This window comes from Notolepis coatsorum (assembly GCF_963971535.1).
Source record: "Notolepis coatsorum genome assembly, chromosome: 15".
Taxonomy (NCBI): Eukaryota; Metazoa; Chordata; class Actinopteri; order Aulopiformes; family Paralepididae; genus Notolepis; species Notolepis coatsorum.
The window spans coordinates 17,890,658-17,917,565 of NC_140179.1; the positions used below are offsets into that span (position 1 = coordinate 17,890,658).

The window sequence follows — 26,908 nt, forward strand, 5'->3', positions numbered from 1 at the left end:
TAGTCCACATTGCAGCCGGCTTGTGGGAGGCAAGAAACAGCGTCCGTGACAGGGGAGGGTTGAATTGGATGATACGAAATTGGGATGGGAGAAAATAGAAAATGGGAGAAAAAGTGGATAAAAAAAAAAAAATTAAAAAGTGTGTATTGAGCCGTAGTGCTGTACCCATTCTGCAATCTGTTAATTAAAATGTTCAATCAATCAGTATATATTTGTTATTTATTTTTGGTATAGTGCTTAACAAGCATAATTTAATGTTGCCCAGTTGTGGCCTGTTGAGGGGCAATACATATCAAAAGTTCCAAAACATCTATTGTATTTGTATGATCCACTAATATATAAACATAGTAATTATAATATCTACATACATGGCATTTGATTGGAGGCTAGTCTCACTTTGTCCCACAGCAACATTAAAATAGTTTAGATTTGTGTATGTTGTTTATGTAAAAAATATATATATTGAAAGTAACGCAATAGTTACTTTCTGAAGTAACTAGTTACTTTTATAATTTGTAACTGAGTAAGTAATTTAGTTACTTTTTGGAAGAAGTAACTAGTAACTGTAACTAGTTACTTTTTAAAAGTAACTTGCCCAACACTGCTCAGGAGTGATGTGGGACTCAGGAGTGATGTGGGACTCAGAGGAGTGATGTGGGACTCAGAGGAGTGATGTGGGACTCAGAGGAGTGATGTGGGACTCAGAGGAGTGATGTGGGACTCAGAGGAGTGATGTGGGACTCAGAGGAGTGACGTGGGACTCAGAGAAGTGATGTGGGACTCAGAGGAGTGACGTGGGACTCAGAGGAGTGACGTGGGACTCAGAGGAGTGATGTGGGACTCAGAGGAGTGATGTGGGACTCAGAGGAGTGATGTGGGACTCAGGAGTGACGTGGGACTCAGAGGAGTGACGTGGGACTCAGAGGAGTGATGTGGGACTCAGAGGAGTGATGTGGGACTCAGAGGAGTGATGTGGGACTCAGAGGAGTGACGTGGGACTCAGAGGAGTGACGTGGGACTCAGGGGAGTGACGTGGGACTCAGAGGAGTGATGTGGGACTCAGAGGAGTGATGTGGGACTCAGGAGTGATGTGGGACTCAGGAGTGATGTGGGACTCACTCGTAGGTCTTGACCAGCTGGTAGAGGGCCAGCAGGCTTCCGTACCAGCTGCCACTGCTCTGGGACTGCAGGTACAGGCCGATCTTATCCACGATGCCGGTCCAGCGACCGGGGAAGTCGTGCTTTATGACGGCGCGCAGACACATGGTTAGCTGAGCCCTGGGGAGACAGATGAGATCAGATTCAAAAGTATTGTCATCAAGTTCAAGTTTCAAGTTCAAGTTTCTTTAATAGTTGTCATACAGAAGTACAGAATACTTTTGTACAAAATGCTTCTTACTGTTGCGCTCCAGAGACTGTGCAAGACAAGATAAGTATGAAATAAAAACATAGTAAAATTAGAAGTAAAAAAAGAGGTCACAGTGTTCAGTTTAGACATATGTACAATGTTCGATGCAGAATAGACGTAGTTACCATACAATATACAATACTGTGCAGTGTACTAATATACAATACTATATAGTGCAAGGCAGAAATGGAGAAATGGGACGAGGTGCAATTTAGGTACAATTCACAGTAGGTGTACGAGTTGTAGTGCAAATCCTTTATCAATAAATATAAAGTGTAAGTGTGTTTGTGTGATCTAAAGTGTGGAGAGTGGGTGCTGCAGTGTGTTGTTTGTTTGAGTGAGTGTGTGCGTGTGGGTGTGTGTGCTGTGTGCATTTGATGGTTGTTGCATAGTGATTATTGTTCGTTTAGCGATTATTGTTCGTTTAGCAGCCTGATGGCCTGGGGATAGAAGCTTCTTCTGAGTCTTTCTGTGCTCGCCTTAAGACTCCGGTATCGCTTGCCTGACCGCAGCAGTTCAAAGAGGCAGTTGTTCGGGTGGCTCGAGTCCTTAATAATTCTCTTAGCCTTCCCCTTGCACCGCTTGATGTAAATGTTCTGGAGGGTGGGAAGCCCCCCTCCAATTGTGCGTTCGGCTGAACGTGTCACTCTTTGTAGTCTGCTACGGTCTTGTGCAGTGCTATTCCCAAACCAGGAGGTGATGTTGCCGGTCAGGATGCTCTCTATTGTACATGAGTAGAAGTTCCTAAGGATCTTCTGACTGACTTGGAACTTCCTTAGGCGCCTGAGGAAGTAGAGGCGTTGTCGTGCCTTCTTCACAACACTGTCAATGTGTGTGGTCCATGTCAAGTCCTCGGATATGTGGGCTCCGAGGTACTTGAAACTGTTCACTCTCTCAACCGGTGCCCCGTCGATGCTGAGGGGGCTGTAGTCCTTGACCCCCGACCTCCTGAAGTCCACAATCATCTCTTTTGTTTTGCTGACGTTCAGGGAGAGGCAGTTCTCCTGACACCACTGTGACAGGTTCTCTACCTCTTCCAGGTAGGCCCTTTCGTCGTTGGCAGAGATCAGGCCCACCACTACTGTGTCATCAGCAAATTTGATGATGGTGTTGTTGTTCCGCTGTGCTACGCAGTCATGTGTGTACAGGGAGTAGAGGAGGGGGCTCAGAACACAGCCCTGGGGGGCCCCTATGTTGAGCGTGATGGATGAGGAGGTGCAGTTGCCGGCTCTTACCACCTGGGGTCTGCCCGTCAGGAAGTCCAAGACCCACTGGCACAGGTCATAGTTCAAGCCCAGGTCCCTGAGCTTGGCTATGAGTTTGGAGGGGACTATGGTATTGAATGCTGAGCTGTAGTCGATGAACAGCATTCTCACATAGTTCCCCTGCCTCTTGTCCAGATGTGATGCTGCTGTGTGCAGCACATGGGCTATGGCGTCCTCCGTGGACCTGTTGGGGCGATATGCAAATTGCAGAGGGTCCAGGTTGATGGGGAGGGAGGAACAGATGTAGCCCTTCACTAGCTTCTCAAAGCACTTCATGGCTATGGAGGTGAGGGCTACAGGGCGGTAGTCGTTGAGGCAAGCGGGCGTAGATTTTTTGGGTACAGGGATGATGGTGGACTTCTTCAGACAGGTGGGGATGACAGCCTGTTCCAAGGACAGGTTGAAGATGTCAGTGAATACCGGGGCCAGTTGGTCGGCACAGACTTTTAGGACGCGGCCGGGGATGCCGTCCGGTCCTGCTGCCTTCCTGATATTCACTTTTTTAAAGATCCGTCTCACCTCATGCTCTGTTACCCTGAACACTGAGTCTCCATCAGCAGACCCCCCCCCCCCATTGCCGTGGTTTGTAGGCTGGTGTTGTTATTCACAGCCTCAAACCTCGCATAGAAGGAATTGAGATCATTTGCTAAGGAGATGTCACTGTTCAGTTTGAGGGGGGTTCCTTTGTAGTCTGTCATTGTTCTGAGGCCCTGCCACATGCCTCTAGAGTCAGCCTGTTCAAACTGAAGTTCAACTTTATCCCTGTAACGCCGTTTTGCCCCTATTACTGCTCTCCTGACATTGTATCTTGCCATCTTGTGTTCTTCCATGTTGCCTGTCACCAGCCCGGTGTTGTATGCTGATGTGCGTACTTTCAGAGCCTCACGGACGGATTTGTCTACCCAGGGCTTTTGATTTGGGTAGATTTTAATTTTGGTGGAGGGGATTGTTTCTTCTACCTGAGTACAGACATAGTCAATCACCGTTTCGGTGTATTCGTTAATATTGGCTGTGTTATCACGGAATACACTCCAGTCTGTACTTCCCAGTACAGCTTGGAGTGACTCCTCTGACGTCACGGCCCAACGCTTAACCTCTCGCGAGACCACCGGCGTTCGCTTGAGACTTTGTTTGTACTTTGGCAAAAGAAATATTGCAGCGTGATCGCTTTTACCGAATGGACTAAGAGCCTGTGACTTGTACCCATTCTTAAATTGCGAGTATACATGGTCTAATATGTTCTCGCCTCTGGTGGGACAGGTCACATGCTGATAGAAATTCGGCAGCACCTTTTTAAGACGCGCGCTGTTAAAATCACCCAGAACCAATGCAGTACAACTAAAAGAGATTTGACATCCAACCAGAGTGCAAATGTAACAGTAAAGTGCAACAGTAATATACAATCTACAGTTCATTAAACTGGGTATAAAATATATCAATTTGAGGGCGGCTGGGTGGCGTAGCGGAGATTGCGCTCATCACCAATGCAAGAGACTCCGGTATCGAATCCCAGTCTCAGCATTGCCTTCGGCTTGGGCCGACCGTCGTACTGGCTCATTTGGCAGAGTCAGCGGGTGGAAGTCGATGGGTGGGGATTGGACGTTGTGGACAGCGACCCCTACAGGTCGGTTGGGAGACGCCTGCACAGCAGAGACAGGAAGTGGCGAGGGTAGTGTGAGCCTCCCATGCGTTACACCTCGCCAATGAGAGTCCGCGCTGGCAGGCGAAAAGATGTGACAGGCTGCCTCCTCGTGTGCCGGAGGGAACACGTGACGCAAGGCTTCTATCCTCCCTACAACCGGCCAGTGGGGGGCATAGTCGAGCAACGTTCAAGACAGGGGAGGGGAGAATTGGATACATGAAATTGGGATGGGAGAAAAATAGAAAATAAGGAGAAAAAGTGGATAAAAAAAAATCAATTCATGAATGGAAACCAATATATCTGAAATTAAACTAAATTATCTTACTACATGCATCTATTGCTATGTCCGCCCCCACCACAAACACGCAACCTGTCTAACGGCTGTCCCAGTCTCCTCGTCTCCCTGTGAGTGGTGTCTCGTGGTGATGACCAAGGTGGTGGATGTCTCATGGTGATGACCAAGGTGGTGGATGTCTTGTGGTGATGACCAAGGTGGTGGATGTCTCGTGGTGATGACCAAGGTGGTGGATGTCTTGTGGTGATGACCAAGGTGGTGGATGTCTTGTGGTGATGACCAAGGTGGTGGATGTCTTGTTGTGATGACCAAGGTGGTGGATGTCTCGTGGTGATGACCAAGGTGGTGGATGTCTTGTGGTGATGACCAAGGTGGTGGATGTCTCGTGGTGATGACCAAGGTGGTGGATGTCTCGTGGTGATGACCAAGGTGGTGGATGTCTCGTGGTGATGACCAAGGTGGTGGATGTCTTGTGGTGATGACCAAGGTGGTGGATGTCTCGTGGTGATGACCAAGGTGGTGGATGTCTCGTGGTGATGACCAAGGTGGTGGATGTCTCTCTTGTGGTGATGACCAAGGTGGTGGATGTCTCGTGGTGATGACCAAGGTGGTGGATGTCTCGTGGTGATGACCAAGGTGGTGGATGTCTCTCTTGTGGTGATGACCAAGGTGGTGGATGTCTCGTGGTGATGACCAAGGTGGTGGATGTCTCGTGGTGATGACCAACTTGATGTGATCCTCTCTACATCGCCCCCATACGTCAAATGGATCCGACCGGAATACATACTCATGTGCAAGCGGAATATGACTGATATTTTGAGCTCTGAGCCTTTATCCTATTTTCACACTAGCGCTCGTCTCCCTATGCTTTCTCTCTTGTTGTTGCTGTTCTTAGCCCTATTCTATTTAAATCTTTCAAACATTTTCTTATGTACCCCAGTTGCTATTGCATGTGTTTTATTACACCTATTTAAGCATTACATCACACGCAGGAGTGGTTTGTGACCAATAAACCATGCCTAGGGGTGGTTGTTAGGCCCGAGGCGCAGCCGAGGGTCGTTAGACCCCCCTAGGCATGGTTTATTGGTCACAAATCACGACTGCACGTGGTGTAAAGCTTTTATACAACTGCCAGATTCATCCAACCTTATTTCTATACAATAAACACACATTAATCGAAGATTTATTGAAAAAACCATCCGCCAGAAAAAGTAGTTCCCACAACTCCATGTGGAAGCAGCTTGAAGTGCATCCAACCAAACTAACACATCCAACTGTGTATTATTGGAATGATTGAGAGAAGTTGCCTCATGTGGAAGCAGCTTGAAGTGCATCCAACCAACTAACACATCCAACTGTGTATTATTGGAATGATTGATTGAAAATTTTATTACCAGATGCAGAATGGGTACAATACAGTACGGCTCAATACACACAATTGTTAAGGGAATGCATAGGAAAAAAACGTTTTCTTCGCCCTATTTTTTTATTTATTTCTTTTAGCCTAAACTTAACCAGTTGGAAACCAGGGGTACAGTAATAAAATTAGCAATCAACCAATCAATCAATTCAATAGACCATGCTCACTTAAAACAGCGCTGCTTCTCTCTCAGTCTGACTCCCCCGCTGTTGCAGACAGGAGTGTGTGTGTGTGTGTGTGCGTGTGTGTGTGTGTGTGTGTGTGTCACAGTGTGTGTGTGCGTGTGTGTGTGTATGTGTGTGTGTGTGTGTGTGTGTGTGTATGTGTGTGTGTGTGTTTGTGGGTACGCCAGCGTCGGACAGTGAGAGAGAACGCTGCAGTCAGTAGCAAGAAGGAAGTAGAAATTTAAATCAATCAATTAATCTATCAATCAAACCGCGATTTTTCTTTTGTTCTAGATTGCCTCAAGACCCATCAATTACATCATCCAACATTGTTTAAAGGGCTAACACATTCCCCTTGACAGAATCGCTTCATATTTAGTCGTTTAGTCGCCATTAACATATCCATTTGTAAATATTATTGGCCACCTTCTTGTGATCCGGCGGAGTGATGTGATGTGGGTCGGTTGTGGGCGGGTCCTGGGCCAGCAGCGTGGATTGTTGCCAATAAAGACGTGTAAAATGACTGTTTCAGCCAATCAGAATCGAGAAATTTGCATGCCGTTGTATAAATGTACATACATACCAACTATTTTGCCTGTTTTATTCTCCACCCATCGATCATCCATAGCAACACTACTATCACCGACATCTAAGAAGGGGGATCCCCCTTTGAACGACCCTTCTAAGGGTTCTCTCCTCCACATTGCCTGTGGTGCTTTTTTCCTATTGCTAGGTTTTTAGTGAGTTTTTCCTTACCTTCGCTGGCGTATGTCTGGGAGTGTTGTTTTGGATTTCATGGTGGGTTTTTTTGTTCTTGATTTATTGTGATGTTTCTTCTTGACTCGTTTAAAGAAGACTTGTCCAGCAGCCCATGGGGACATTAACGTGTGATTGCGGGCTTTACAAATAAATTTGATTTTATCATGGTCTATAGTCTGTATGTGGTCTATATGTGGTCTATATGTGGTCTATATGTGGTCTATAGTCTATATGTGGTCTACATGGTTAGGGTTGGCACTACAGACCGTATGGACTCGGGACACTGGTCTACATGGTTAGGGTTGGCACTACAGACCGTATGGACTCGGGACACTGGTCTACATGGTTAGGGTTGGCACTACAGACCGTATGGACTCGGGACACTGGTCTACATGGTTAGGGTTGGCACTACAGACCGTATGGACTCGGGACACTGGTCTACATGGTTAGGGTTGGCACTACAGACCGTATGGACTCGGGACACTGGTCTACATGGTTAGGGTTGGCACTACAGACCGTATGGACTCGGGACACTGGTCTACATGGTTAGGGTTGGCACTACAGACCGTATGGACTCGGGACACTGGTCTACATGGTTAGGGTTGGCACTACAGACCGTATGGACTCGGGACACTGGATGATTCCCTCCACGATGTGGGCTCTGATGTGCTGCCTGTCGTTCTCGTGGATGTTGAAGGGAAACAGCACCTCTCCCAGAGACGGCTCGCGATCCTGCCAGTACTGCACTACCATGTTCTTCAGGTAGATGGCAGCTGCACACACACACACAGAGAGAGACACACACAGAGAGACACACACACAGAGACACACACACAGACACACACACAGACACAGAGAGACACACACACAGAGACACACACACAGACACACACACAGAGACACACACACAGAGATACACACACACACAGAGACACACACACACAGAGAGACACACACACACACACAGACAGACAGACAGACAGACAGACACACAGACACACACATTTCAAACGAGGACCCGATTGTGACAACATGTGAAACAAATATAAGACCATTATGTGTTTGTCCTGCTAGTCATTTGAATAAGATTCAAAACATAATGGTTTATCACATATTACATACAGTGCTGAGCCTTTCTATTGTATCAGATCATCATGACACGTGAACAGGGAACTCAACCTGCTCAGACGTTGTCTCTTACCTAGAGCCATATGAAATCCGCGTTCAAGGAATCGCGGACGGAATTGTGGAATTGACCAATAAAAATGGAATCAACTGCAAAACGTCGAATATTGCAGAATTTGGCCTAATCTGGACTGAAATTCCATTTTTGGGTGAAACGTTTGGTGCAAAGCAAACATGACCGGGGACCGCTGCGTGTTACACACAACACAGCAGTGTCCAAGCGTCTGCCGTCTGGCTGCTTTCATGTTAACATAGTCAATAAGCTAAGAAATTCCGCAATAAGCCCTAAATTCAGAGCAGAGCAGTATCCTAATGACTTTTATGCCTCCGGCGATAAGGCGTTTTGCTAATTCTGTCAACGTTCCGTGGACTGGACCCGCAAAAACACGTGCGACACTATTGTGATTAAATAGCTAACATTACAGTACATAGGACTATAGATGGAAATGATAGCTTCTTGCTAAATCTGGTGCACCCATCCATTTGTTTAATGCAAACGATTGTCATTGCACACTGTCCTTTATAAACTAAATAAACTTAAATAGCTATGTAACGTTACAGTACATAGGACTATAGATGGAAATGATAGCTTCTAGCTAAATCTGGTGCACCCATCCATTTGTTTAATGCAAATGATTGTCAGTACACACTGTCCTTTATAAATGAAATAAACTAAACTAAAAGTGCCTAAATTATGCATTACTATATTTCATCACAATATAAAAGATATAGCTAGGCTACTGACATTGTCATTGTGATAATGTCAGTAGTAGCTAGCTGTATCTATTGTTTACACTTGAAATGTGTATTTATATTTTGTGTGCATTTATATTTTGTCACAATATTATTTGAAAGATATTGTGTAAAATTGAACTGTATTTCTGAGTTGCAGCACTTAAAAACATTAAATTGGCTGTTATATCTTATTAAATTGTGGACATTTATTCATTCCCACTTATTAGACACTATTTCTGATGGTAAAATGAGCATAAAAAGCAAAATACAGAATTCTGAAATATTAAAACTGAAAAAACGGAATTTGGGAAAAAATATAATGGAATTTGGAAAATAATAAAACAGATTTCATATGGCTCTACTCTTACCTGCCTGGCGAACAGGGAACTCAACCTGCTCAGACGTTGTCTCTTACCTGCCTGGCCAACAGCGAACTCAACCTGCTCAGACGTTGTCTCTTACCTGCCTGGCGAACAGGGAACTCAACCTGTTCAGACATGATGATCTGCAGGAGCGTGGGGGCGAAGTTGATGATCTTGTATGACTGGAGCGGGGAGAGAGAGAGAGAGAGAGAGAGAGAGAGAGAGAGAGAGAGAGAGAGAGAGAGAGGGAGACAGAGTGGTAGTGAAAGGTTAACCTTCTGTAGTGTGGTAGTGAAAGGTTAACCTTCTGTAGTGTGGTAGTGAAAGGTTAACCTTCTGTAGTGTGGTAGTGAAAGGTTAACCTTCTGTAGTGTGGTAGTGAAAGGTTAACCGTCTGTAGTGTGGTAGTGAAAGGTTAATCGTCTGTAGTGTGGTAGTGAAAGGTTAACCGTCTGTAGTGTGGTAGTGAAAGGTTAATCTTCTGTAGTGTGGTAGTGAAAGGGTTCAAACCTTCTGTAGTGTGATAGTGAAAGGTTAACCTTCTGTAGTGTGGTAGTGAAAGTAGTGCCGTACAGCCTATTGGAGTTTGTCTCAGATTCTGCTGCTTGACCACTGTGAAAGGGTTGGTATATTGTACTGTATATTTGTAGATCTGGTATGTCATAAATTTATAGATGTAGCAGTACTGTATATTTGTAGATCTGGTAGGTCAGTGAATACCACGATCACAACACCAGAGGGAGCTCCACAAATAATGTAAAACCCAGATTTGGCTCAAACAAGGGACTAAACACGTTTCGCAATTATGCCACATCAATGTGGAACACCCTACCTAAAGCTGTAAAGGAATGTGAATTACTACCCACTTTCAAAAACACTCTCAAAAAACACCTACGTGAGACTGCAATTCGAAACTGGCCCCTACAAATGTCCTAACCTAGTTGTACAGTAAATGAGCAAGTAAGGCTTTGTCAGTATTCCAATGTACAGTGTAAAATGTGTGCTTGTCCCCTACCCAACCCCCCCCCCCCCCTCCAATGTACAGCCCCCCTCACCCACCCACCCAACCCCACCCACCCAACCTCCTCCAATGTACAGTTTCTACGCCAAATGTATATACACTCTTTTTCTGGACACTTTTGTATCACAAACAGTACTGTATTTGCAAATCTGATATGTCATAAATGTATAGATGTAGCAGTACTGTCTATCTGTATGTCATGTATGTCATATATGTTATGATGAATTGAAAATGGGGGACCCTGATGTAAACAAGACGAAAGTCTTTCTCTGGTCTGCATCCCCTTAACAATTGTATGTATTGAGCTGTACTGTACTGTACCCATTCTGCAATCTGTTAATAAACTTTTCAATCAATCAATCAATTGATTGATTGAAAACTTTATTAACAGATTAACAGAATGTCATGTATGTTGTGTATGTCATAAATGTCTATATGAATTGAAAATGGGGGACCCTGATGGAAACAAGACAAACGTCTTTCTCATTGATTGATTGATTGAAAATTGATTGATTGATTGATTGATTGAAAACTTTATTAACAGATTGCAGAATGGGTACAATACAGTACAGCTCAATACACACAATTGTTAAGGGGATGCAGACCAGAGAAAGACTTTCGTCTTGTTTCCACCAGGGTCCCCCATTTTCAATTCATCAGGACATATATGACATACATGACATACAGATAGTCAGTACTGCTACATCTATACATTTATGACATACCAGATTTGCAAATACAGTACTGTTTGTGATACAGAAGGAGTCAAGAAAAGGGAGTATATACATTTGACGTAGAAACTGTACATTGGAGGAGGTTGGGTGGGGGGGGTTGGGTACACTGGGATATTGACAACCATACTGGGTAATTTACATTGGAGGTGGTTGGGGGGGGGGGGGGGCACACTGTATAGACAAGCAAAACTGTACATTGAGGGGGGGGAGACTCTGTACAAACAAACAAAATTGTACATTGGACTATTGACAAAACCATACTAGGTAAATGACTGTACATTGGAGGGGGTTGGGTTAGGATATTTACAGGGGCCAGTGTTGAATTGCAGTCTCCCGTAGGTGTCTCTTGAGAGAGGTTTTGAAAGTGGGTAGTGATCCACATTCCTTTACAGCTTTGGGTAGGGCGTTCCACATTGATGTGGCATAATTGCGAAACGTGTTTAGTCCCTTATTTGAGCCGAATCTGGGTTTAACATGATTTGTGGAGCTCCCTCTGGTGTTGTGATCGTGGTATTCACTGACCTTTGGGAAGTATTTTGCCATGTACATGGGTACCTTGGTCGTGTAGTGTATCTTGTAGACCAGGCCCATTGCAAGTTGCTGTACTCTGTCATCTACTCTAAGCCATCCTAGGTTGTCAAAGTGGGCAGGGGTGAGGTGGGTTCTAGGAGTAAGGTCAAGCAGTAGTCTGACCAGTTTGTTTTGAGATGTTTGTAATTTTGTTTTTAGCGCCTTTGAGGTGCTTTGGTACCATGAGGTGCAAGCATAGTCGTAGTACCCCTGAATGAGTGCTCCTGCCAGAGTCTTCAGGGTATTCTTGTTTACCAGAGAGGAGATCCGGTACAAGAATCGAGTTCGTTGGTTGACTTTTTTTATTACATTGGATGCCATTTTGTCACAGGAGAGATTAGCCTCTAGGATGGAACCCAGGTAGGTAATTTCATCTTTCCTTGTGACAATATTGTCACCCACTGTAACTGAGAAGCCGTCGGTCTTGCTGAGTTTGTTATTTGAACCGAAGAGAATGGACTCTGTTTTGCCCATGTGTAATGATAGTTTGTTATCAGCGAGCCATATGCAGATTCTGCCTAGTTCCGAGCTGAGGGTTTTTTCAACCTGTAACTTGTTCTTGTCAGAGACCAGCAGGGCTGAGTCGTCCGCAAACAGGAACAAGTTGCAGTCACAAGCTGACGACATGTCATTTGCATAAATTAGGAACAGTAGCGGTCCTAGTATGCTTCCTTGTGGAACACCACAGCTCACTGTGAGAGGGGGGGATAGGGTACCGTTTACCTCCACCATCTGTTCCCTCCCCTCAAGGTAGGATTGCATCCAGCTCACTGATAGACTATCAAAACCAATTGCTTTTAGCTTGTCAATCAGAATGGAGTGATTGACCGTGTCAAAGGCCTTTTGTAGGTCCAGCATGACCATGCCGCAGTATTTGCCTGCGTCCACCTCTTGTTTGATGTGGTCATTCAAATAGAGAAGGCATGTGTCAGTGGAGTGGGATGTTCTGAAGCCAGATTGGAATTCGTAGATTAGATTTTTTTCCGCTAGGTACTTTTCGACCTGTTCGTAGACTATTTTTTCCATGACTTTCGAGATGGAGGTGAGAATAGAAACAGGGCGGTAGTTGCCTGGGTCTAATTTGCTGCCCTTTTTGTGCAGAGGGGTCACCCTAGCAATTTTGAAGTCCTTGGGGACGTGTCCCTGTTTTATGGAGAGGTTTATTATGTGTGTGATGATTGGGGTGATGGCGGCTGCTGAGTCTCTGAGGAATTTGGAGGGGATGTTGTCGTGGCCAGTGGCCTTGTTAGGTTGGAGGGCGCTCAGTTTATTGAGTACCTCATCTGTTGTTACCATTTCCAGCTTGAAGTCGTCCTTGCGGACCCCTAGGTTTTTGTAGTAAGCTACTATGTGTTCTACCCCATAAAGCCCTGAGTGGGAGGGTAGGTCTGCATCCCCTTAACAATTGTATGTATTGAGCTGTACTGTACTGTACCCATTCTGCAATCTGGTAATAAACTTTTCAATCAATCAATCAATTGATTGATTGAAAACTTTATTAACAGATTAACAGAATGTCATGTATGTTGTGTATGTCATAAATGTCTATATGAATTGAAAATGGGGGACCCTGATGGAAACAAGACAAACGTCTTTCTCAGGTCTGCATCCCCTTAACAATTGTATGTATTGAGCCGTACTGTATTGTACCCATTCTGCAATCTGTTAAATAAAGTTTTCATTCATTCATTCATTGCAGAATGGGTACAGTAGAGTACAGCTCAATACATACAATTGTTAAGGGGATGCAGACCAGAGAAAGACTCTGGTCTGTCATAAATGTCTAGATGTAACAGTACTGTATATTTGTAGATCTGGTATGTCATAAATGTCTAGATGTAACAGTACTGTCTATCTATATCTATATCTGGTATGTCATAAATGTTATGATGAATTGAAAATGGGGGACCCTGATGTAAACAAGACGAAAGTCTTTCTCTGGTCTGCATCCCCTTAACAATTGTGTGTATTGAGCCGTACTGTATTGTACCCGTTCTGCAATCTGTTAATAACATTTCCAATCAATCAATCAAAGGCAGCTACATGTAACTAACTAACGGGCCTGTAGTAGAAACGTACAAGTGATGGTGGGAGAATCAGAATCAGAAGGGCCTTTTTCTAAGATTGATTGATCGACGCAGTGACGCAATCGATCCCTAAACACACGGGACCTATCGTCGTGATGTATAAACACGGGCACCACTCTGGGGGTAAACAACACGGGTACATGATGCTGCTCCGACACAACAACAAACTCCTGCAGAACCCACCTGATTGAGTTCATGCTCCGCCGCGATCCTCAGGTTGGGATCGATGGTCCCCTTCAGCGCCGCGATGATCCGCCGGGGATCCATGGTATTCCTGTTTTATTAACACGCTTTAATTATTATTTATGTTTGTTTTCCACACAATCAAATAGATGTACTGCCCTGGATTCAGCCGAGCGTTCTCTACATCTGTGGCAGAAGCTCCCCGGTTACCGTGTTCTGAACTGTATGGTTCCGGTGGGCGCGGCGTCGGAGGGTTATTGGTGACGGACTTCTCGCCGACGCGCTTCCCCCCCCCCTCCGTTCTCGCGATAGCGGACTGAGTTTGAGATGGGCTGATTTTCTTTGATGAATGAATGAATGAATGAATGAATGATTGAAAACGGAGGGGTGGGTGGGGGACACTGTACAAGCAAAACTGTACATTGGAATATTGACAAAACCATACTTGGTCATTTACTGTACATTGGAGGGGGTTGGGTTAGGACATTTACAGGGGCCAGTTTCGAATTGCACCGTGTTCCTTGAGAGTGGTTTTGAAAGTGGGTAGTGATTCACATTCCTTTACAGCTTTGGGTAGGGCGTTCCACAATGATGTGGCATAATTGCTAAACGTGTTTAGTCTCTTGTTTGAGCCGAATCTGGGTTTAACATGATTTGTGCTGTACTCTGTCGTCTACTTACGATGAATTGAAAATGGGGGACCCTGATGTAAACAAGACGAAAGTCTTTCTCTGGTCTGCATCCCCTTAACAATTGTATGTATTGAGCTGTACTGTACTGTACCCATTCTGCAATCTGTTAATAAAGTTTTCAATCAATCAATCAATCAATCTCTAAGCCATCCTAGGTTGTCAAAGTGGGCAGGGGTGAGGTGGGTTCTAGGAGTAAGGTCAAGCAGTAGTCTGACCAGTTTGTTTTGTGATGTTTGTAATCTTGTTTTTAGTGCCTTTGAGGTGCTTTGGTACCATGAGGTGCAAGCATAGTCGTAGTACCCTTGAATGAGTGCTCCTGCCAGAGTCTTCAGGGTATTCTTGTTTACCAGAGAGGAGATGTGGTACAAGAATCGAGTTTGTTGGTTGACTTTTTTTATTACATTGGATGCCATTTTGTCACAGGAAAGATTAGCCTCTAGGATGGAACCCAGGTAGGTAATTTCATCTTTCCTTGTGACAATATTGTCACCCACTGTAACTGAGAAGCCGTCGGTCTTGCTGAGTTTGTTATTTGAACCGAAGAGAATGGACTCTGTTTTGCCCATGTGTAATGATAGTTTGTTATCAGCAGCTGCGAGCCATATGCAGATTTTGCCTAGTTCCGAGCTGAGGGTTTTTTCAACCTGTAACTTGTTCTTGTCAGAGACCAGCAGGGCTGAGTCGTCCGCAAACAGGAACAAGTTGCAGTCACAAGCTGACAACATGTAATTTGCATAAATTAGGAACAGTAGCGGTCCTAGTATGCTTCCTTGTGGAACACCACAGCTCACTGGGAGGGGGGGGGGGGGGTAGGGTACCGTTTACCTCCACCATCTATTCTCTCCCCTCCAGGTAGGATTGCATCCAGCTCACTGATAGACTATCAAAACCAATTGCTTTTAGCTTGTCAATCAGAATGGTGTGATTGACAGTGTCGAAGGCCTTTTGTAGGTCCAGCATGACCATGCCGCAGTATTTGCCCGCGTCCACCTCTTGTTTGATGTGGTCGTTTAAATAGAGAAGGCATGTGTAACTGCAGCTATGGTTAAGAGTTGGTTAATATAGTTATTTATGTTTACAATTTATATGCTTATTTTGTATAATAGTAATAATACACTCAATTGCTTTTCAATGTATTTCTTATTTGTTTTATATAAGATATATATTAGTGGCGCACTGTTTTCTATTTTATTTGTGCAATTACCACATCTCACGAGAGTTGACACACCTGGTATCCGGTGACGTGTTTCCGCCTTCTCTCTCTTGCGTTGGACCATGAACTTGTATGGTAATGGGATTACCTGGCGTTCTAATAAGTAAAGAACAATCCATTACGCCAACGTAACAAGACAATCTTCCAAGAAACTGACAGAAGACATACTACAGTAACGCATCGATGTTCTCATGTACTGGCACGCAGCCAATAAGGTATTGATTAATGGAGATAATAATTGTGGTATATGTTTAGTGACGTTCCGACCATTGGTAGTGGACTTGTCATAGTAATAGTATCTTTTGTATGCATTTGTATTTCATACAGATACGGTTTGGATGAGGTTGGATCAAGCTTATTCATTAAAATTTCGTCTTGTTTACATCAGGGTCCCATTTTCAATTCATCATAACATATATGACACACATTTACATTTACATTGTCATGACATACATGACATACAGATACAGTACTGTTACATCTATACATTTATGACATACCAGATCTACAAATATACAGTACTGTTTATGAGTACAAAAATAGTCTAAAAAGAGAGTATATACATTTGACGATTGACACACAATGAAACACAATGGCTACTGCATAAATACATGCTACAGGGACCCTTTCACAATAAACCATATATTGTAGAATAGGCAAGAAAATACTTGTCAATAAAAATAAATAAAGGTCTAAATCTCTGCTCATTGTTGTTGAACTCCCTCTTGTGGTCAATGCCTGAACACACATTGGGGTCGGAAATTAGTTTGATTGATTGATTGATTGAAAACTTTATTAACAGATTGCAGAATGGTTACAATACAGTACAGCTCAATACACACAATTGCTACGAGGATGCAGACCAGAAAAATACTTTCGTCTTGTTTACATCAGGGTCCTCCTCAAGACCAGTGCACGTGAGCGGCGCGGGGAGCGGCGCGGGGAGTGGAGCGGGCGGTTTTGACGTGAGCGCATCGGACTACGGTCTGGGCGCCATCCTCACCCAGATGCATCCGGACGCCTCAGAAAGGACTGTGGCGTTCGCCTCCCGCACGCTGTCCCAGGCAGAGAGAAAATATTCTACTGTGGAAAAAGAGGCGCTGGGCTGTGTGTGGGCAACGGAAAAGTGGAGGACATACCTGTGGGGAAGACACTTCACACTACGGACAGATCACAGTCCCCTGACCACACTGCTCTCTTCAAAAGGTCAAGGTAGAGCGGGCATGCGCGTAGCCAGGTGGTCCGCTAGGCTAATGTCATTCTGCTATGACATTCAGTACAAGCCCGGCAGAGAAAACGTCACTGCGGACTGCCTGTCCCGTCTCCCACTACCCGGCTCAGAACCTAGCCAGGAGGAGGACGTGGAAGTGGTAGCCCTTGTCGCTAATCTCTCAGCTATCACGGCGGCGGAGTTCAAAGCTGCATGCACTGCCTGCCCGGTGCAACTGAAACTACGTGAGATACTCACCTCCAGATGGCCTAAATCCGAAAAGGATCTAGACCCGGACCTACGGATGTTCTTCAAACTACAGAACGAACTCTCTCTACACGATGACTGTGTCGTGCGAGGCACATATAGACTGCTCGTCCCATAGTCTACAGCCCAAACTGATCTCCCTGGCTCACGACACTCACCAGGGAATCGTGAGGACAAAACAGAGACTCAGAGAAGTATACTGGTGGCCTGGCATGGATGCCCAGGTTGAGTCGGCTATCAAAGCATGCAACACATGCCAGTCACATGACAAGTCAGCAGTCACACGCACCTCTCCACTGCAGCCTGTGCCCTATCCTACTGGGGCTTGGGAGAAACTGGCAATTGACGTGGTGGGGCCCTTTGATAAAGCGCCCCTGGACTGTCGCTTTGCAATCACACTAATAGACTACTACAGTAAGTGGCCTGAGATAGCTTTTGTGCCACAGGTTACATCACAGACCGTGACGATATTCCTATCTACAGTTTTCAGCAGAGAGGGCAATCCGAAAGAGCTCGTCTCTGACAATGGCTCTCAGTTTGTGTCTCAGGAGTTTGAGGCGTTTCTCCAAGACAGGGGCATAGTGCACAGGAAGTCATCTGTGTATTATCCATGGGCAAATGGTGAAATAGAACGCTTTAACCGCAGTTTGAAAGACAGTTTGCAGACGGCCTCGCTGGAAGGCAAGCAATGGAAGGAGTTTACAACAGACTTCTTACAGGCCTACCGGTCTACTCCTCACTCTGCGACACAGCACTCACCAGCAGAACTGTTGCATGATAGGCCTATGCGCACCAAACTCCATGTGGCTGGATTTCAGATTCCACAAGCCACACCACACTCGTCGGAGGACATAGCCGCCAGAGTAGCCGTGCAACAGGACAGAAGCAAGGCGTACACGGATCAAAGGCGAGGTGCAAAGAGTGTGTCATTCCCATGTGGCTCATACGTTCCGGGTCAAGAAACCTGGCATTCTTCCTAAGACTCAGTGCAAGTTCTCCAAGCCACTCAAGGTGGTGGGACAGAAAGGGCCGCACACCTACATGCTGGCTGATGGACGCTGTTGGAATGCTTCCCATCTGGCACGGTCTCTCTTTGGAGAGGAGAGGGGGACGGCAAGGGGTCGCCTTTGGACGGTGACATTACAGCAGTGCCACCTTCTGACACACACACAGAACCTGTAAGACAGGCCAGGCCGAGACGAGCACCTGTGTGGACTCAGGACTTTGTGATGAGCCACTGAGAAAAGTGTTATGTAATATTGATATTAGTAATGCTGAAAGGTGAAAGAGTTAACAGTTCTGGTTAATTATAATTGTGGCAGATTTGAATGCTAGTAATGCATAGAATTGAAATATGTATACAAATGTTTATTCTGTTTTTCATAGGCCAGAATAAGAAAGGTAGAGTAAATGTTCTTTTTACTGCTTAGCCGTAATGGACTCTATCTTAGTTAGAACTTAAGAAAGGTAAGAGTAGCCTACACACTTTGAAATGTTCTTTACTGTTTAGCCTTAATGGATTCTAAGTTACAGTTATAACCAGCCCTGTAAGTGCTGTCTTATTGAGAAGGATATGTGGTGTCTCCATTAGGCCTGTAGGCGGAGCTCTAACATAGAGTATGTGTTACACCGGGCTGGATGTGCTCCTGTGTGACACACAAGGTAGAGTAAATCAGTGGTTCCCAACCTTTTTCCCCCCAGGGACCCCCAAACATCTCTGATGAAATTCGCGGACCCCCTCCTAATAAGATACCATAAAATACTTTTTTTTTTTTCATTTTAATAACAAACTGCTTATACACAGGCATATGCATCACAATTAGACCCACTATGCTTCTTTGACTTGTGCCTTCAATCAACAAATCTCATCTTGCACCATATGCATTTCAAAATGTTTGGCCAATATTCAAATGCTGTATTCATCCTCTCAAATCAGGCCCTAATGGTGAACGGTTTGCATTTATGGAACAAATCAATGCAACAAATTAAACTAAATATGAGACAGGAAATTCCAATCAGTAGCAGAGAGAATCTGTCCTAGCTGGGTTTAATACCTTTTTTTTGTCATTTTAATAACAAACTGCTTATACACAGGCATATGCATCACAATTAGACCCACTATGCGTCTTTAACTTGTGCCTTCAATCAACAAATCTCATCTTGCACCATATGCATTTCAAAATGTTTGGCCAATATTCAAATCCTGTATTCATCCTCTCAAATCAGTCCCTAATGGTGAACGGTTTGCATTTATGGAACAAATCAATGCAACAAATTAAACTAAATATGAGACAGGAAATTCCAATCAGTAGCAGAGAGAATCTGTCCTAGCTGGGTTTAATACCTTTTTTTTGTCATTTTAATAACAAACTGCTTATACACAGGCATATGCATCATAATTAGACCCACTATGCTTCTTTGACTTGTGCCTTCAATCAACAAATCTAATCTTGCACCATATGTATTTCAAAATTTTGGCCAATATTCAAATCCTGTATTCATCCTCTCAAATCAGGCCCTAATGGTGAACGGTTTGCATTTATGTTGAATGAAGTAAGAATCCACTGCAGTAAAAATATCCTCACCTCGAGTGGTGGTAGTACGGTTGACTGACATGAGAATGTCCTGCTTCAGATCCTCATTTTCAATATATTGCACATAAACGATGAGCACAGCCTCGTCTGCGACAGTTGTAGTTTCATCAAGTTGTATGGCAAATGGACCCTTTCTAAGCTTTTCTGACAGCTGCTGCTCGCAATCACTTGACATCTTATCAATTCGGTCTTTCACTACATTGTTCGAGAGTGGTACTGATTTTAGTTTATCCGCCACCTGTGGGCCGCACAGTTTCTAAACCATTTTGATGCAGGCTGGTTTGATGAGCTGCTCGCCAATATTGTGCGGTTTCTTTGCTTTTGCAATTAAAAGCGAACACTCAAAGGAGGCTTCGGTAGCCTTCTGTAAATCACTGCCACCCCTGCTCCACGCTACTCTAACATCAACAGGCTTGTTCGCCTTGAGAGACTGTTCTTTCCTCCGAAAAAAGTCTGGATCCTTCCCAACGGTTTCTGGGTGCTTAGACGCCTGATGTCTCTTCAGCTTGCTGGGCTTCAGGCTCGAGTTTGCCAACTTTTCTCCACAAATCACACACTCAGGTCGTTTGTCTGGTCCCTCAGTGAAGCCCATGGTGATGTAATTTTCGCGATTGCTGTAGGTCCTAACTTTTTTTGCAGATGAGCTGCCGTCATCTCCTTTTCGTTTGTCACACTTTCGCCTCTGGCGGCTGACTGCAGACGAGCCGAGAAAGTTAACTAGCGTGCTAGGCTAGCTACAGAAAGTGATAGTCAACTGATTCGCGTTTTAGCGGCTACCCGGTAGCCTACTGTTAACGTTCAAAAATCATGTCTAGATGTTTATTTATTTATCTTTATTTTTTATTGTAGTGGAGAGACTATTCATGCTTCTGATGATAAAAAAGAAATTATAAAAAAAAAAATAAAAAAAAAGACCTCAAATCATCTGTGGTCTGGCGGACCCCCTGCGCCCCCTGGCGGACCCCCAGGGGTCCGCGGACCCCAGGTTGGGAATCACTGGAGTAAATGACTGAGCAAGGTAGCTCTTGGTATGGATGTGAATAAAGACAGACGCTGGTACTAAAGTGTCCATTACTCGTTCTTACTACGACATAACATTACCCGAGATCAGATGTTATCCAAAAAGATTATTCCAATTCCTGATCGCCATTCCAAATACCGATCACGCTTATTGATTACAGTGTTGAGTCCTGTAAATACATAATCCACAGGTTTTCCGGGCCGGCGAGCACAATCGATCCTTCAGATGCCTTGAGGGAAAAATAAAATGAGGAAACTGACCACTCCCCCTGCATAAGTCAGAACTGATGGGGTGCAGTTACACAGGGAGAGACGATAGGGGGCGGTATCTTCCCAATTGAGCTCACAGACTCTGCAGCACTAATCCGAGGCTCGATTGATGAAATATGAATTCAAATCGCCAATAAAAAAAAATACGGCAAACAAACGACAATTCAGGTTGTCGGCACTCAATGGGGGGTCTGATAAGACGACAATTGTCGTCGCTGGCATTCAAAGTGTTAAGGACGAAAATAGAACACTTTCTAAGAATTGTTGATAAATGAGGGTCCTGGCCTGGACGCGTGTATGCCTTCTACAACACTGTTCCAGTTCCGCGTTGCTGTTTTGCGCATGCGCCGCGACGCGGCCCTCAGCCAGGCAGCAATACTAAGCTCCAGTTAACCTAATTTATACCGTAAGCAATCATTAAAAAAATATACCGTTAACTGGAATATGTTGTTTCTTTACACATATGTTGGATTATGTAATTGGTTTGTCATGACAAACCAATAAAAAAATCGTGCGACTCTGGCTTCATCGCCGCCTTCGCGGCTGCATTGCGGGTCCACGACCCTCCGTGCTGCGATAAGGCTTTCAACAGCGGGGAGAGTATGCTGCCGCAAGCGGCATCGCTGAGCTCGCCATGGTGTCCGCTGGACGAAGCCAGAGACGGTCTTATTATGGGGCTTATGCCGAGAAGCAGTAACACAACAGTGAACACATAGTTGCAATGCATCCGTCAGTCGTACTCAACTATGTGTTCACTGTTGTGTTACTGCTTCGCGGCATAAGCCCCATAATACTTTCCCCGCTGTTGAAAGCCGGAGCACGGAGGGGCGTTGATGAGCGCAGCGATGCCGCTCGCGGCGCCTACTCTGCGCCTCCCGCTTTGCGAAAGCCTCATCGCAGCACGGCGGAGGGGCTTGTCGCGGCTCATGCGCGCGCTCGGCCAATCAGAGCGCAAAACGGCAACGCGGAACTGGAACAGCGTTGTAGAAGGCATACACGTGGCCTGGACTCTAAACCTCATCCACCCGTCTGCATTTGGTCCTGTCCTCGCCACCAACCGTGACACCTCCCCCTTATAGAATAGAAATCCTTTAATAATCCAGGGGGAAATTCGGCACTACAGATCGCTCACATTGAACAACAATAAACATTTAGGTAGTCAACAGGACTAGAATAATAATATAATATTACAAATAAGAATAAAGAATAAAATACTGTCCGGGATATACATTCTGGCATGTATATACATTCTAAAATCTTAAATATAAACGATCCAGCCAAAAATATACAGAAATATACCACGGCAGGTGAGACGATCTAAAATTAAATGAATGAAAAAGGAACCAATCATTTACTGCTTATATTCTTGTTTTATTTAGGCACATCAAGGGACCACTTCCATCTCCTTCACAGTAGTCTGTCAGTGCAACAATTTGGCCTCAAGTGCTTTTCCGACATCGTCCCAGTCACCAAGAACAGAACCCAAACCCCCTCTTTACTTCACATTCCACACAGAAAAAGGCAACACTGAATGCATCTCAAGAATCCAGCATCGAGTAAATGCACAACGTCAAAGCCGGCAACATTCATCTCATAAATAAGCCATTCATTCAAGTAATTAGGCTTCAAAAAAGAAAAGTATAAACCCAGTGGAGCCATTTACAAAAACAAAAAAAAAGGCACAAATTGATAACATTGCATCATAGCGCTCTGTGGAAATGGGTTGACCTGTGGGTTGACCTGTGGTGTGACTGAGCTGAGGTGATTAGCAGCGGCTGCTACAGTAAGACGTGGCATGGCCCGGCCCTGGGGGGGGGCACACATGGGGGGCGGTTACACACACTAGACACAGATGTCACAAATTTAGATCCTTCCTCAAATCTTTAAACACGTTCCCCGTTCGACCCCCTGATCGCTCGCCCCCCCACGCCCCCCCAATTCCAATGTAGATAATGGCTGCAAAATACTGGTTGAAAAACTACCTCTCGCTAAGTCATCGACCGACCCGGCATCGCGGAGCGCGGCGAGAGCCGGCATGCAGCCCGACCACACGGCGTGGAGAGAGTTCAGTCAGTTTGTTTTCTCTTTGTGTGCAAAGCTATTCAGTTCCTCCTCCACCGGAGGCACCAGAGTCAAGTGGCCCGCCTGGTTGTCGTCGTCGTCGCCGCCATAGCGACCACAGCTTCAGTCCTGGTAGAGCAGGAAGCCGGAGAAGGTGCTGTACTTCCAGGTGCTGCCGTACACGGCCCCGCGGTGCAGCCGCAGCCACACCTGGTCGCCCTGGTAGAGCGGCAGCACGGCGTGGTTGCTGGCCGTCTCGTGGTCCGGCGCCCCGTCGTTGGCGTACGCCGACACCATCACCTCCTCGTTCCGCATCAGGTTGACGTAGAGCGGCGTGGTGACGGCGAGCTTCAGCACGTGGAAGAGGAAGACGTAGGTGCCGCCCGAGGGGCAGGTGAAGCGGCCGCCGCGCGCGCAGTACATGTCGCCCAGGTTGCTGTGCGTCTGGTCGAACACGATGGGCTGGTCCAGGCTGCCCGGGGAGAAGTTGGCGGTGCGCGAGGCCGTGAAGGCCACGCGGAGGGGCTGCGAGAGCGGGTAGAGCTGCATGGGCAGCAGGGTGGCGTGCGGCGCCACTGGCATCTCCACTGTGGACACCGAGAGGGAGTCGCCGTGGCCGGAGTCCAGGAGGGTGAAGGTGCCGTCTCGGTCAGGGCTGCTCACCTGGGACGAGTCGCTCCAGTCTGCTGGGAGACAGAGAGAGAGACCGGTTAGAACCAGTCTGCTGGGAGAGAGAGAGAGAGAGAGGCCAGTTAGAACCAGTCTGCTGGGAGAGAGAGAGAGAGGCCAGTTAGAACCAGTCTGCTGGGAGAGAGAGAGAGACCAGTTGGAACCAGTCTGCTGGGAGACAGAGAGAGACCAGTTGGAACCAGTCTGCTGGGAGACAGAGAGAGACTAGTTAGAACCAGTCTGCTGGGAGACAGAGAGAGACCAGTTAGAACCAGTCTGCTGGGAGACAGAGAGAGACCAGTTAGAACCAGTCTGCTGGCAGAGAGAGAGAGAGAGAGGCCAGTTAGAACCAGTCTGCTGGGAGAGAGAGAGAGAGGCCAGTTAGAACCAGTCTGCTGGGAGAGAGAGAGAGACCAGTTGGAACCAGTCTGCTGGGAGACAGAGAGAGACCAGTTGGAACCAGTCTGCTGGGAGACAGAGAGAGACTAGTTAGAACCAGTCTGCTGGGAGACAGAGAGAGACCAGTTAGAACCAGTCTGCTGGGAGACAGAGAGAGACCAGTTAGAACCAGTCTGCTGGCAGAGAGAGAGAGAGACCGGTTAGAACCAGTCTGCTGGGAGACAGAGAGAGACCAGTTAGAACCAGTCTGCTGGCAGAGAGAGAGAGAGACCGGTTAGAACCAGTCTGCTCGGAGACAGAGAGAGAGACCAGTTAGAACTCTAGAGAGGCCTTTAACAAAGACCTGGAGAGCATGGACTGGTCAGATGAATTCAGTGGTACACAGGTTGAAGAAACATGGCTTGGATTCAAAACCAAATTCACAACAATACTCAACAACATGGCACCCCTAAGAACCACCAGGGTTAAAAATCGCGCTGAGCCATGGATGCACACTGAAATACTGGCCGCTATGATTTTTTATTTTTTTTATTTGAAATCTTTATTTCGAACATGTAAATGAATACAAACAAAATAAATAACTAAACAAAATCAAAACATAACTCAAACAAAATAATAACTAAACAAAAGCAAAACAAAATAATAACTAAACAAAAGCAAAACATAACTCAATTTACATGTTCGAAAAGGAGTAGGAAGAAGTATACACTTATTTAATCCTACTCCTTTTCCACTACTCAAATGAGTGTACCATTTTAAAACATAAAAAAAAATATATATATATATGCAAAACTATATATGTAAAACATGAAAGAAATACAATTAAAATGTAAACACCCATGAATATCAAGTCCCTTCCTCATCCCTGTACCAAAAAATGCTCTGAACTTCATAAAAGTCAGACAAAGCTTTCCAAAAGCTCAAACAGTGAACTCCAAGCCCACGTGGTTGAACAAAAAATTCAAAGAAACAGACTAAGAAATGACGTAAACACCATGATCAAAACCTCAAAAAGAAATTTCATCAATGACAAAACTGAGGAAAACAAAAACAAACCATGTGAACTTTGGAAATTACTCAATAATCAACTAGGCTGCAGTAAAAAAAAACTTAAAACCAGATTCTCAAACATAAACATAAAGACGGACAACACGCTCATCACAGACAAGCTGGATGTAGCCAATTACTTAAACATCTTCTTCACAAACATAGCCACAACACTGGTAAACAAACTACCCTCCCACTCAGGGCATTATGGGGTAGAACACATAGTAGCATACTACAAAAACGACTTCAAACTAGAAATGTTAACAACCGATGAGGTACTCAAAATAAAAATCGAATCTACGAATTCCAATCTGGCTTCAAAACATCCCACTCCACTGACACATGCCTTCTCTATTTGAACGACCACATCAAACAAGAGGTGGACGCGGGCAAATAATGCGGCATGGTCATGCTGGACCTACAAAAGGCCTTCGCCACTATCAATCACTCCATTCTGATTGACAAGCTAAAAGCAATTGATTTTGAGGCTGGATGCAATCCTACCTGGAGGGGAGAGAACAGATGGTGGAGGTAAACGGTACTCTATTCCCCCCCCCTCACAGTGAGCTGTGGTGTTCCACAAGGAAGCATACTAGGACCGCTACTGTTCCTAATTTATGCAAATGAAATGTCGTCAGCTTGTGACTGCAACTTGTTCTTGTTCGCGGACGACTCAGCCCTGCTGGTCTCTGACAAGAACAAGTTACAGGTTGAAAAAACACTCAGCTCTGAACTCGGCAGAATCTGCACCTGGCTCGCTGATAACAAACCATCATTACACCTGGGTAAAACAGAGTCCATTCTCTTCGGATCAAATAACAAACTCAGCAAAACCGACGGCTTTTCAGTTACAGTGGGTGACAATATTGTCACAAGGAAAGATGAAATTACATACCTAGGTTCCATCCTAGAGGCAAATCTTTCCTGTGACAAAATGGCATCCAAGGTAATAAAAAAAGTCAACCAACGAACTAGATTCTTGTACCGGATCTCCTCTCTGGTAAACAAGAATACCCTGAGGACTCTGGCAGGAGCACTCATTCAAGGGTACTACGACTATGTTTGCACCTCATGGTACCAAAGCACCTCAAAGGCGCTAAAAACAAGATTACAAACATCACAAAACAAACTGGTCAGACTTCTACTTGACCTTACCCCTAGAACCCACCTCACCCCTGCCCACTTTGACAACCTACAGTAGGATGGCTTAGATTAGACGACAGAGTACAGCAACTTGCAATGGGCCTGGTCTACAAGATACACTATACTTATGTCAAAATACTTCCCAAAGGTCAGCGAATACCACGACACCAGAGGAAGCTCAACAAATCATGTTAAACCCAGATTCGGCTCAAACAAGGGACTAAACACGTTTCGCAATTATGCCACATCAATGTGGAACGCCCTACCCAAAGCTGTAAAGGAATGTGAATCCCTACCCACATTCAAAACCGCTCTTAAAGAGCACCTACGGGAGGCTGCCATTCGAAACTGGCCACCGTAAATGTCCAAACCCTGCCACCCCCTCCTAATACAGTCTCCTCCCCACCGCATGTATATATTCTCTCCCCACCGTATGTATATTTCTCTCCCACCCACCTACCCCCTCCTAATGTACAGTCTCCTCCCCACCGTA

General features: G+C 45.3%; 2 protein-coding genes across 6 annotated transcripts in view; both read right to left on the reverse strand.

Annotated features, from left to right (window-relative positions):
- Nucleotides 1–14,019, reverse strand: part of ipo8 (importin 8) — a gene marked incomplete at its 3' end in the record, with an annotated part of 104,339 nt that extends 90,320 nt beyond the window's left edge. For 3 of the 5 annotated variants that reach the window (XM_084330282.1, XM_084330281.1, XM_084330280.1), the window contains exons 1-4: nucleotides 13,831–14,019; nucleotides 9,336–9,417; nucleotides 7,570–7,726; nucleotides 1,120–1,278 (exon numbers count right to left, since the gene is read on the reverse strand). In XM_084330282.1, coding sequence (XP_084186408.1) covers nucleotides 1,120–1,278; nucleotides 7,570–7,726; nucleotides 9,336–9,417; nucleotides 13,831–13,914 — 482 coding nt within the window. In that variant the 5' untranslated portion in view covers nucleotides 13,915–14,019. Of the gene's footprint in view, nucleotides 1–1,119; nucleotides 1,279–7,219; nucleotides 7,233–7,569; nucleotides 7,727–9,241; nucleotides 9,262–9,335; nucleotides 9,418–13,830 lie in introns of those variants that run through there. The other 2 variants (XM_084330283.1, XM_084330284.1) reach the window with 2 other exon arrangements.
- Nucleotides 14,020–23,280: 9,261 nt separating this feature from the next.
- caprin2 (caprin family member 2) overlaps nucleotides 23,281–26,908 on the reverse strand; it is a gene marked incomplete at both ends in the record, with an annotated part of 70,647 nt that continues 67,019 nt past the window's right edge. Inside the window, one exon of the mRNA XM_084330912.1 lies at nucleotides 23,281–23,843. Coding sequence (XP_084187038.1) covers nucleotides 23,281–23,843 — 563 coding nt within the window. The remainder of the gene's footprint in view (nucleotides 23,844–26,908) is intronic.